Source organism: Capricornis sumatraensis, chromosome 8, assembly GCF_032405125.1.
Source record: "Capricornis sumatraensis isolate serow.1 chromosome 8, serow.2, whole genome shotgun sequence".
NCBI classification, from domain to species: Eukaryota; Metazoa; Chordata; class Mammalia; order Artiodactyla; family Bovidae; genus Capricornis; species Capricornis sumatraensis.
This window is the reverse complement of record NC_091076.1, coordinates 75609066-75622485: the sequence shown is the minus strand read 5'-3', so window position 1 is coordinate 75622485 and position 13420 is coordinate 75609066. Positions and strand designations below refer to the sequence as shown.

At 43.1% G+C, this 13420-nt stretch overlaps 1 protein-coding gene across 2 annotated transcripts in view; it reads right to left on the bottom strand.

Moving 5' to 3' along the window:
* KIAA0753 (KIAA0753 ortholog) overlaps positions 1-13420 on the bottom strand; it is a 57117-nt gene that overhangs the window by 24357 nt on the left and 19340 nt on the right. For both annotated transcript variants that reach the window (XM_068976372.1, XM_068976373.1), the window contains exons 7-12: positions 8934-9169; positions 7563-7729; positions 5788-5907; positions 4630-4719; positions 1405-1483; positions 269-352 (exon numbers count right to left, since the gene is read on the bottom strand). In XM_068976372.1, the coding sequence (XP_068832473.1) occupies positions 269-352; positions 1405-1483; positions 4630-4719; positions 5788-5907; positions 7563-7729; positions 8934-9169 (776 nt within the window). The remainder of the gene's footprint in view (positions 1-268; positions 353-1404; positions 1484-4629; positions 4720-5787; positions 5908-7562; positions 7730-8933; positions 9170-13420) is intronic.

Below are 13420 nucleotides of genomic sequence, written 5' to 3'. Positions count from 1 at the left end.
TGTCACTGGGAGGAAAGGAAAGAGCCGCTGACAAAAACCTGTGGCTCAAGAGCTTTCTGTGAGCTGTTCACAAGGCTCATCGATGTCATAATGCTAAAGATACACTGTAAGCATTAACATGCCAGATGTGAAAAACGACCTCCACCCTCTGGAGTAGGACAGTCTAGTGTCTGTAGGGTCATCTATGTATCATTTCTCCTTATACTCGAGGACATCATCATGTAATAATCCCAGTGTCAGTCCAGAACGCCAGCCCCACCACACGCACCTCCTCTGCAGGCTGGGCTGTTGTTGCGATTTCTGATGGCTGATCCTTCAAATGAGTATCTACTTCCAGAGAAGAATTGACTCTCTATTAAAACAGACAAGCACACTCATGAATTATGAAAATTTACAACCCATATTAGTACAAATGAATTCTACTCCCAGAATAACTTCTGTGTGGAACTGTTCATCAGTTTTAGCTATATTGGGCTTTCGGTGGAAATTTAAGCACTCTGTCTTCATGAAAATAAATGCCACGTGCTAGTCTTGGCTTTCTTCCCCTTTCCTTCCCTCAATTTTGAAAATGTTACCAGAGTAGCTATGTGTTTTTGTGCAATTACTCAACTTCTCTGTTCCAGTTTCCCCACTGATAAAATAAGGAGGTTGCATGGTTTGGCCTCTATGAACCCTCCCAGTTCTAGACTCCTGAGATTTTCATTGACTCTATAAATGATTTAACATGTCTCAGACCAAGAGATAGAGAAGTTCAGTGCCCTATTCAGAGACCCAGAATGTTGTTCACTCCATTTAAGATTCTAGCGCTCTTCCATGGCTTCATCTAGTCACACAAACAAGAGCGTTCCTATTTACAGGATGGATTTACAGGGTCTGGCCATAGCATTCAGCTCACTGCTCAGAAGAGGATGGCAAAACCTACTGGTGATGTGCTATACAATTTCATCTCGAAAAAAACACTAATTTGTGCACAGAAGCTGTCCTAACATTTCCCTCTTCTGGAAAAAACACAGCAAATCATTCCGGGCACTGAGTGAAAGAGCACAAAATTAAGAGTGGAAGCAGTGAGCTGAACACTAACGCCACCAGTAGTTTCATTTGATTAGGAACATAAATTGCAATAGAAACTCACTCCCCAAACAAAAATCTCACCTTTTACAAAAGTGATACTTTCTCTCTCCTCCCCCATCTTGACCCCTCACCCATAAAGGAAGACGCATCAGTAGTGTGGGTGCCCAAAAGGGGCCCTGGCAGCACTGTGCCCACACCATGAAGCACAAGAGCAATGCAGCTGCTGGCTGCCAGACAGACACACAGCCCTGCAAAGGGTCAGTGTGACCTCTGGGGCAACACTTTTTATTTGAGAGCTTCCAAAAGGCAAGCATATGGGATGAACTAGATTACCTGGGCCTTGGCCAGGAGAGGCTTCAAACGCTCCAGAACTGCCTTCTCTACCTTGTCTGCTAACTGGGTGGTGGAAACACTATTTAGAAATAAAACTGAAAATTAAAATCAAAAGCAATAAAATATCTTATTGTGCATATTTATTTACCACCCCAAGCGAAGGAAAATCGAATGATTATAAAACCACAGTGCTGTTCTAATTTTCATACAAGATCCCAGGGGATCTTGTTAAACGTAGATTCTGATGTGGCTGGCCTGAGGGAGGCCTGAGAGGAGCTTGTTTCTAACAAGCTCTCAGGTGATGTGATACTGCTGGTCCTGACCCCAACTTTGAGGACAAAGGCTGAGATAACATCTGAAGAAGTACATTAGGCTCTGAGTCCATTTTGAAAGAATAATGGCTGCTTTGAAACGACTAAAGAGGGCACAAGACTCAACAAATGAAACTAATTTTGTTCCCTCCCAAAGCCCACAATAACAGAATCAGACATAAACTCACAATGACAAGACACGGGAAATGGTGCTAGAAACTCAAGGACCAAAGTGGTAAGCAACGTACCAACCTGAGAAGGCTGGATTCTAGGGTTGTAATGGGGAAAGCCAACGACTCACACAATTTGCACTGCTGACTTAAGAGGCTCAAGACTTGGAGCACCAGGTACCCCGAGGCCTAGGGGTAACCTGGGAGGAGGTGGCTTAACTATAAAAGACAAGAGTCAGATGATGTTTGAGAAGTTAGGGTCATAGGTCTCTTCCCTCCTTCACACACTGGACCATGGCCTCTCAGCAACTCTGAGGGAAGATGGGTTGGTTGCTCATTCTCGGGAGGGGCCTCCTGACTCCTCAGGGAATGCCAACTGCATTGAGACTGTAGATGCCCTACTGAAAAGAGGGATGCATGGATGCAAGCTGAATGCCGAGGGGTAAGACTCACAGCCTCCTGACCACCTCAGCTCCAAGGACACACACGTCCTCACTCTCTAGGCAGCAGATCAAAAGACTCATCTCTGGAGAGCGTGGCACACCCCAAAGGAAAGACCTAAAGACCTGCATGATGGTCCTTAACCAACAGTTCACCCAGATGACCCTAGTGTAAAGCTCAAGGTCAATAATCCTTTCATCGGATGGTGCTTAGACTAGCCAGATATCCACAAGGAAAACAATCAATCCTGATAAGCATTTCATCTCACACACAGAAATTAATTAAAAATGGGATCACAGATATGAAAAATAAAACTGAAACTAAAAAGCATTTTAGAAGAAAATACAGAATATCCTTGAAACTTCAGCACTGGTCATGATTACTTAGTTCATAAAAAAGATTTAACTGTAAAATGAAAAAACTGCTAAGCTGATCTTAATCAAAATTTGAAACTTCTCGTATTCAAAAGATCCCATTAAGAAAATATATAGGCAAGCCACAGGACTGGGAGAAAATATTTGCTGCACATATTCTCAAAGAGGCCTCAAATCCAGAACATATTTTTTGAAACTCTTAAAAATCAGTAATTATAAAAACAATAAAAAATGGACAAAAAACTTGAATAAACACATCACAATAAGCACTACCAAGTGATCATCATTAGACTTCAAGGAAATGCAAAGTAAAATCCCAGCGAGATACCACCACGCTCTCACCAAAATAACTGAAATTTTAAAAATCGGACATTACCACATGTCAGGTGGGATACAGAAAAACTAGAAGGGAACTCCTATACTAACTAACAATGGAAAGCAACCCAGAGGTTAATTCACAAGAGGATGGATAAACAGACTGTGGATGTGTGTATGTGAACGGTCATACTATGGAATACTACTTGGTAACAAAATGGAAAGCTACACAAGGCAGCCCACTGTCCCCCTGACCAGGCCTCTTCCAGAGGTCCACTGCACCTCGTTCATCTCCAGATGCCCCAAATGTGGTAAGCCCTACATTTGCCAGGACTCATTCATGATCTATAAACTTTCCGGACGGGCACCTAAAAACTCCCAGGAAGTTTAGGAAGGACCCTGCACAGCCTACTTTCCCCGGGAATCCTCATCTAATCCCAGCAGCACTGCCTTTCCAGGTTTGGGCCTGCTTCTCAGCTGCCCGGATGAAATAATATGCTGTTAGGGACACACACAGGGTAACAGATTTATGAATACAAGAAATGAAAAGATGAAGACAGGAATCAGGACAGTGGTGAGCTGTGGGAAGAAAGAAAGAGATACAACTGAGGAGGGACCCACAGGGAATTTGAGAGTAGGGGTGCTGACCTATCTCTTGGTTTGGGGGTGGTAGTGGTTCATGACACTCACCCTCTAACAAAAGGGCCACAGCCCTTTTAACCTGGGAGTGGATGCTCTCTCATGACTGGTGATAGAATGCACAGCTGTGTCAATGAGGATTCTGTTCACGTGACTTCAGGGTGACTCATTATGAGAGCAAGACAGATGAGCCAACTGCAGCAGTAACAACTAAGCCCACTCATGAACTTCTTCGTGCCTGGATTTAGGTGGTGACACTCTTGGGGGCAAATGGGAAAAGCAACCTCACTCGAAAACCTTAGGCTGTGCTCAAGCTAACCTGTGAAGCCGAAGTATCCTAGCAGACTGCACACATACGCCCCACCTGGCCAGGAGACAAGCATCTCCAGCGGAAACACAAACAGACATAACACTGATCTTTCAGATAAAACTCCCCCTAAACTGTAGATATCATTCAAACTGCACACAAAAGAAATACTTCCTAGAAAAAATACTGTGCAAAATACATGCAGGCATGCAGACACTCATTCATTCATTCATTTGGTGAGGTCAGGCCCACACAGTCCAGGATGGTGGTGAAACTGTCCGGACCAATTTAAGAATAGGCAAGCATGCACCATCCTTCAGAAGCTAACACATATCTCAGTTTCTGACAACTATCCCTTTCTTCAGTTTTCAGCTCATTCAATTCCTTTGTTCTTCTGGAAGTTTCAGCATCAAGCTAATGGAGCCTAAAGGATACTATCACAGAGTCACCCCAACTCTCCCCAAACCAGCCAGGACTCCCAGGGGCTCCCGTCTGAGCTCCGTTGTTGGCTTCTTAGGTGACTTCAAAGAACTTTAAACAGTCTGACAGACAAGAGACATGAAAAGTGTGACTACACCAAAAAGCAATCCCAACAAGTTGTAAAAATAGCTAGATGATATAAAATAGGTCTGCTGTGTTTTTCTCTACCTCAGAAAACAGACAGTTACCTCTGTTTTTGCATTTTGTCCATTTGTTCGGCTTTTAATTCTTCTAATTCCTTCAGTCTTTTGGAAGTTTCAGCATCTAGCCAAGCGAGTCTAGCAGAGAATACAAAAGTCAGGCCAATTCTGCCTCAACCTGCAGGTGTCATTACCGCATAAACAGACCAGGAGTCAGGACCCCACAGAGCACCCATCTCGGCTCCACCAAAGACTCAGGAGGTAACTCAGGCTCTGGGCCAGTGGAGCTCTCGGTGTAATGTTCCATGTAAAAAGACATTTACCCGCAAGAGCATTCCTGGTTAGCGTGCAGTGCCACAAAAACCTGGCCACAAATATTCTCGAGAAAACCAGCCTTCGCTGCAATTAGAACTTCTTGCTCAACTGTAAAACAAAGCTGCTGCTCTATCTTCCAGCTCAGACAAAGAAATGGGCTCCCAGGAGAGCCCTCAAGGCAGAGTGAAGTCAAATAAACAAAGAAAGGAAAAGCTAACTCAGAACAACCTTATTGTATGTGTTAGGGCTTGATGCTTTCAGCCCAGGATAGTGAACAGTATCAAATTATCTAATGGTCCACTTTCACTCTGGCTTCCCCATAATTGCAAGAACAATTCCAGCCAAATGAATGCAGGCAACCTGTTTTCACTGCTCTCCTGTCATGGAATGGCCTCACCTCATCACTCCCTATTTAAAGCCTATTCTTCAAGTCCTAATTGATTTTCCATCTCCCTCCAGGAAGCCCAGATGTCTGCAGAGGTGTCCTGTCCCCCTTTTGAACTCTCTCAGCATTTAACACTTCAGGTCTCAGGGGACATACATCTTTCTATCTTATAGTCAGTAACATGTCCTCCCTGTTGACTATAAATAAGCAGGGGCTGGGAGTCTGTCTTTTTTGCCCACTCCCTTGCCCTCTGCAAAGATCTCCAAAGAGCTCACAACTGTACCAAAACAAGCAACTGGTAGACAACTGAAACGCATATAATTTTTGAATGAATTAGGCAAGGAATAAAAGAGGGGCTCACTGTCTAAGCTGCATAATTTGACAGGAAAGTTTAGTAATTTCCATTTTAAACAGCCAATGTTATACATGGGCAAGAGGAGAGCTCGCTTTAGAATTCCATTTGAAAGGGGGCTCATTTCAAAGACCTGACAAACGCCAGCACAAACCTCACTGCTTCGTGTTCAATAGCACCTCTCAACCGACTGTCCTCTTGCATATCTTCCTGCTGGAGAGACTGTTCTTTGATGGTATCTTTGGGGCTGGATTTCGCCTTGAGCCAGGCGGCACTGCAAAACAAGGAAAACTTACACCTTTGTAACCATTCCCTCCACACCCGATGACTCATAAAAGGTGCCAGCTCAGAAAAGACAAGAGTGTCACAGTACTGGTGGTCTAGGGGGGTGGGGGGTGGGGTGGGGTGGGGCTCTACATTGGAAGCTGAATGTGAAGCAGAGTGAGAGTATTCAGGATTCAGGTTCAGTGTCAAAGAGAAGGTCCTTTTTGCTTCACAGAAGCAATCACTATTTTAAATGAAAAACAATTGTCAATTACAGAATAATGGGTGAAATTCAACAAAACCCTGCTCTAATATACAGATTTGGGTCACAAATTATATTTCACATTACACAGCAACTCTGTGCCTTTTATCAGGTCTAATACAGCACTTTGAACCCAAAAGCCTTCCCCCTTACCTCCCCTATCTACCACATGTACACTCTACAAGACACTGCATTATATACTTGGTTTGCAATATAAACTCCAACCAACTTGTTTTCATGAGCTTACCAAGTGAATTCACATCTCTACACTAGTACATACATAAAAACAGAGAACTAAGAGCACAGAAATAAAGCAAAGAACCACATATATTATGAAATCAGAAGACCTGATTTTAGTCTCAGCTCTGCTACATAAGAAAGGCATTAGATTCTCTGGACAGTTTCTTCACCTTTAAAGTGAAAGCTGATGAATAAGCATAACCATCCACTGAGAATCACTCAGCCTTCAGGGGACCCCATCCCACCAAGCTTCTCATCACATCTCCTGCCAGCCTCTTAGAGGTGGGACCCTTCACGTCACCTGCCTTCTCACTCGCTCTCCTCCTCATGCGACTGCTTGTGCCTGCCTTCCTGTCACTGTCCTAGCTCCTGGTCCTTTCCACTGTGCTTCTGAGACCACTCTCCATGGTATACAAGCTCCCGTTTTTAACCACTTCCCTGAAGACTGTAATTTCTGCCTCACTGGACTCTGTGCCCTGAAGGACAATGCCTTCTCCCCAGCTCTGCAGAAGACTGGGCCCTCATTCTCTACATGCTGTGAGTAAGGGTGCTGCTGCTGAGGCTAAGCTGCTTCACAACCCCATGGACTGCAGCCTACCAGGCTCCTCTGTCCATGGGATATTCCAGACGAGGGTACTGGAGTGGGCTGCCATTGCCTTCTCCTGAATAAGGGTGACAAGGCAGTAATGTCAGCTCTATCCTAACTGTCCTCTGCGTCAGGACAGCATCTATGAGGTTTGTACGGTTTTATAATTCATGTTGTCATGACTTGGACTAGAAATTATTTTTAAGCATTCATTCAGCAAAGATTCACTAAATGCCTACTAAGACTGACTACATCAGGCACTGTGCATTCAGATATAAGGCACAGTTCCCGGCCTCAAGTCACCAGGATCTACTGGGCGTAGAGGCGAGTGAAGGGCAGCCCTCAAAGTCCACAGGGTCCTGGAGTGACCTGCGGGAGTTACTCTGCCCACAGTCAGGTAGGAAAAAGGAGCCAGTGGGCCTCCAGTCAAAAGCATTTCATGTATTACCCATCCAAATAAGCTTTTTTCCTTAAAGGGGGCTAAAGCCACTGCTTCACTTGCTCTAAGCAATAGGTCACCTTTGATCTGCGGAGGAAAAGTAAAATCACATACCTGAATGCTTGAATTTTCACATACCATTTAGGAGATGCTGGTGGGGATGTGGGGTTTGGAGGTATCCAAGGAGCCCTACTGTCCTTCACAGGCTGTTGGTTCATTTTTAATCTGGAGGAGACTGTTGTCCTTTGCAACCTGCTTTTGCTGTAAGAGGGGGTTGGTCTACTTTTTTCAGCTTTGTGGAGTCCCTGCAAGAGATAAATATGAATTATAAAGCCAAATGGATAGCAAAGAAACTGGTTTTAACCTCGGGCTTACTGAAGGTTCAAATGTCCCTATGCTGTTCATGTATTCATTCAGCAAAAACTTAAGTGGAAAGCACTGTGGCAGAAATTTGGGGAGGGCACAGATTACACTAAAACCACCCTGGCTGTGGGGAGAGGGGTACACGTGTAAAGGAATCCCTGGCTTGGCCATCTTTATATATATAATATATATATATTTCTTCCTAACTAAGCAAAAGAGGTTAAACTGTAAAACATTCTTGGTTAAAATACACCTCTCAGTCTTGTGGTTTCCTATCTGTAAAATGGGAGGTAATGTCTTCACAAATTTCTAGAAGATTAAAAGAACTAATAGAGGAAGAGTATGATGAAGGCAGGAAGGCATATGCCACCTAAACAGAACAACTACCATAAAATGCTAAGGAGAACAAGGCTGTTTCGGAGAAATAATCCAGGCTGAATTTGTACAAGCTCAACCCTGACTTCCCAACGACCTCCCTTGAGAGTCTGTTTGAAAAGGAATAGACTTGATCTTAATCCATGATTTATGAGCAACAGGTGATTATGTTACAGAAGCCTATGGAGAAGCCATCAAATTGGAGTAACCACGTTAAGCATATTCAGACTAGGAGGTGGTCTGCCAGCCAGTTCTCCACTGGTAGGGCCTGAAGTTAAACTTTAGATAGAAGCTTAAGAATATAATGTACTTTGAAGCCAGCTGACTCCCAAAGCCATGTTAGAAAGTACTCACCCTCAGATACCTTTCAATATCAAATGATATATTATGCATCAATATTTAGCAGGAAATCTTCATCTTAACCCCTCAAATTTCATACTTCCAAATCAGAAGCAGAAAAAAACTGTATTTTAAAATAGCCTGTCCAATGAAGACCATGGTATCAAATCAGAAAGGCTCTTACTAAACCTGGACAAGAAAGAATGCCCTGTCCTTAGTAACAATACTAAAACTTGTTTTTTGTTTAAAAAAAACAAAAATTGCGAAAACAACCTGGAGCCAAGCTATGTCAGCTTAGACAGCTGGGCTCAAGGGCTCTGGCATTCAAATGCCCAAGAACTCAAATCCTGGCTCCACCACTTACCAGCCTCTGTGACGCTGGACAATGTCAGATTAACACAAATGGGCCAAAAGAAAGGAGTGATTCCATACTTGCTGTGGTCTTGCTGGTGCCAGAGTATCTTTCTTCCTGGACGGTGGCACATTCTCAGTCACAAGCTTCTTTCTCCCTGCTTTTATTTTTGCCAGGGCTAATGCCTCTTCTTCGAAGCCTGCATTTTGGTCGAGGATAGATGGAGCATCTTCCTGAAGGATATCCGCCTCTAATCCGTCAAGCTCATTTTCCAGCCTCTGGGTCACTGGAAGCTCTGTGTCGGGTTGATACTTATCTACATGGAGATTTCAGAAGGAAAAGCGGAAGGAAATGCTATTCAAATCAAGTGAGAATGATTATCCAGAGGCAGATAAGCTCACAACACCCTCTTAAAAACTGAAGTGTCTTGCTGTCAAGAGTTGCTTCTGATCCTACGATTCCTACTGCAGTTCTATAGCAGGAACCTAAGTATCATGGCTGACTCCTAAATCTTACCTCCCACATGTACTTACTCACCCGGTCCCTCAAATCCTAATTCTATCAGTAAGATACCTCTTGCCCTTTTCTTCCCTCCTGCCACTCCCTAAGGTCAGGCGTGCAGTATCTTGTGACTGTAACAACAGCATCCTCTAACAGACCCCTTCTTTATCTTCAATCACACCTTCTCCTGACTACCATAATTATGTTTTTAATGTAAATATTTAAGTATCACTTCTCAAAACCTTCAATGGCTCCAAATTTGATACAGAATAAAGTCTGAACTCCATACATGACATACAACCTGCAATGGGAAAAAAAGTAAAACTGTATTTGAAGATGAGATATTTTGTAGATAGAAACAATCCAAAGAGAATCTACAGATAGGCAATTACAACTAAGAATAGAGTTCAGCAATGTTTCTGGATAGAAGAAGAAAATAAACAAAATTCAGTATCATTTGCACATACCAAAATAACTAATGAGAGAAAATATAAGAGAAAAGGTAGCCCATTAACAATAACAACTAAACTCTAAGGCACTAAGGAAGAAATCTTAGGAAACACGTATAAGACTTTTTACCAAACAAAAAAGTTCAAAGGTATTTCTGAAGGACAAGAAAGAAAGTCTGGATCAATTCTTTTCATGAATGAAAAAAATACTGTAAAGCGTCAGTTCTCCCCATGTTGCTGCTGCTGCTGCTAAGCTGCGTCAGTCGTGTCCAACTCTGTGCGACCCCATAGACGGCAGCCCATCAGGAGTTCTTCAGGCAAGAACACTGGAGTGGGTTGCCATTTCCATCTCCAATGCATGAAAGTGAAAAGTGAAAGTGAAGTCGCTCAGTCGTATCCAACTCTTTGCGACCCCATGGACTGCAGCCTACCAGGCTCCTCCGTCCATGGGATTTCCCAGGTAAGAGTACTGGAGTGGGGTGCCATTGCCTTCTCCAAATTCTCCCCATAGTGAGCCTCAATTTCGAATGCAAGTTCAATTAAAATCTCAACAGATTTCTTTTTTGTGGATATAAAATTTTAATGCTAAAATTTTTACGAGGTGTAAAATCCCAAGACAGCCCAAATAATCCTGAAGAACAACAAAGTGAGGAGTAGGGCAGGGGTGGGAGTCTTATCTCCCCAGAGACAGTGTTTGTGATAAAGCTGTAATCATTAAGGCAGTGTGGGAGTGATACAGGAACAGGCAGAAACCAATGAAGCAGGACGGGTATGACAAAGGCAGTATGACGAATCAGTGAGTATGAACTGGATCACTCAATAATATCCATAGGTAACTAAAGAAAAGTCCAAGTGTTCAGTGTGCGAATCCTCACGCTCACACTGAACACTTACATTCTAAATGTAAAGAAGACCTAAATGCAAAAGGAAAACTTTAAAGCTTTTAGAAGAAAATATGAGAACATGATTATGACATCAGGGCAGAAAATGCTTTCTTAAAGCTAAATATAATGTTAACATATGTAAACTTAATTACACTGAACTGCATCTTGCTTTTGACAAAGACACCAAAAAAGTCACACACAAGCCAGAGTCTGAAAGTAGATTTCTGTAAGGTATATAATTAATATAGGCTTAATATCCAGAATATATAGAGAACAACTATGAATCTATAAGAAAACAAACAATGCAATAGGGAAACAGGCAAAGGACAGAAAATGGCAGAGAGAAAACCTAAATTGTCAATAAAAACATGAAAAGATGAGCACTAGCAATCAGAAAAATTGAAATTAAAGCAATGAGGTACTGTTTCAAATTCATCAGATTGGGAGGAAAATGTTTAATGTGACAATACCAAGTATAAACAAAGATGCAGAAAAACAAGTACTCTCACAGCTATCAGTGCAGGAGTGAACTGGCACAGCTACCAGAAGATTCGCCCACACTGTCACCCAGAAGTTTCACTCCTAGGAACATACTCAGTCTTGAGGGACCCTCAAGCGTACACAGGAAGACATGAGCACACTTCATCAACGTTTATAATGGCAAAAAATCAGACACAACCCAAAGGTCCATCAGTTTTACTACATTTAGACTACTTTTAACAGCAGTGAGCGAAAGGCCAGATCCCCCTTGCATCACTTTTTTAATCTGGTACTTTTCAAGGCCATGGAGGTTACGCAGTAAGGATACATAAACTGAAAGGAAAGAATGCTTAGACAAACCCTAGTCTAAAATTTAATCATTAACCCTCAGGTTTACATACAGCAAGGTAACTCTGACCTCTAGGTCCCGATGCCTTTCCAGTAACGATCTGTATAAACCAACTGCAAATGTAGCACAAGCTCCAGGGGCAGCTGAGTTTGAGGACATTGCTGGTGGTGGGGAGGGACTGTCTTTACGTCTGATGAGTTGTACTAATGCAATCCACCACTTCAAGAACATTCCAGCAGCTGCTAAAGAAATGCATCAGTTACAGAAATCACAAGACCAAATCAGACTCACACATTTATTTCAAATGAAAATGGCAAAGATGTGATTTCCCAACTAACTGGCTCCCTATGACTTTTAGGGGCAGGAGGTCAGAATGGAGGAATTCTGTCGGTAGACCGACATCTAAAACAGAAACAGACACCAAAACCTTCTGAAATCCAGTTCATAAAGACAAGAAAAAACAAACGAATAAATAAAAACAAGAGGACCACCACAACCATCGCCATAAGCAACTGTACCAAATTTGCCAAGTGGCTAAGCATAATCACACCTCAAATTGTAATGATGATACCAATGATTTATCATCATCTCTTAGTACATTTCTTCCGTTTCTAACATCCTTCACATTCACATTTGAGGCTCAACGTGACACAGAGCAGGCGGGGCAATGATTAACTTTTCAAATGAGGAAATGACAGTCAAGTGTTTTACTCAAGGTCAAGGACAGCAAGCAGCAGAGTCACATCTTCTGACTCCCAGTCCAGGTGAGGCCCATTCACTCTGCCCTATCAGGAACTGCAGCGCTGTTCCAGACAACTGAAGCTTACATACTTCTGGATGAAATACCTAATTTGCTACTTTAAACAACTCAGTCAGTCACATAGGATAAGGACCACCAGCATACCTGAGAGAGACTGAAGGTCTGATTCCAGACCACCATAATAAAGCAAATATCATGATAAAGTGAGTCACACAAGTGTTTTGGTTTCCCAGTGCATACAAAAGTTATGCTTATATAATATGTAGTCTAGTAAGTGTGCAATAGTGCTATGTCTTGAAAAAATGTACACACCTTAATTAAAAAATACTTTATCACTAAAAAATGCTAACCATCACCTGACAACACAGGGTTGCCGCAAACCTTCAACTTGTAAAAACCACAGTATCTGCAAAGTGCAATAAAGTGAAGCACAATAATGTAAAGCATGTCTGTATTATCCGCATTCACAAATAGAAAATGAAGTTTCGGAGAGATGAAATCATCCACCCAGGACCACAAGCGGGCAGAGCTGGGACTAGCTGCTGCTGCTGCTGCTAAGTCGCTTCAGTCGTGTCCGACTCTGAGCGACCCCATAGACGGCAGCCCAACAGGCTCCCCCGTCCCTGGGATTCTCCAGGCAAGAACACTAGAGTGGGTTGCCATTTCCTTCTCCAATGCATGAAAGTGAAAAGTCAAAGTGAAGTCGCTCAGTCGTGTCCGACTCTTCCGCAACCCCATGGACTGCGGCCTACCAGGCTCCTCTGTCCGTGGGATTTTCCAGGCAAGAGTACTGGAGTGGGGTGCCATCGCCTTCTCCGAGCTGGGACTAGAGGGAGGTCTTTTTGGTCCTCGTTTTCCTCACAGTGGTCTGTCTTCCTGCTTTCCCTCACTGGTACCTGTGGTGAGTTTTAAATGAACAGGCTTCCCAACTTTTCTCTCTGAAGCTCGTCCCCACCTGTTAGTGCACTACACAGTTACAGGTCCCTCTCATCTTTTAACTCATTTGGGAAACACTTCTCTGTGGGCAGGCCTGGAAAGTTCTCTACATTTCCTCCAGAGCATCGTAAACGAGCCCCTAACACCCAGACCTGAAGTTACCATGATCTGTTGCTCAAAGGCCTCTCCTTGCTCTACTACACCCTCT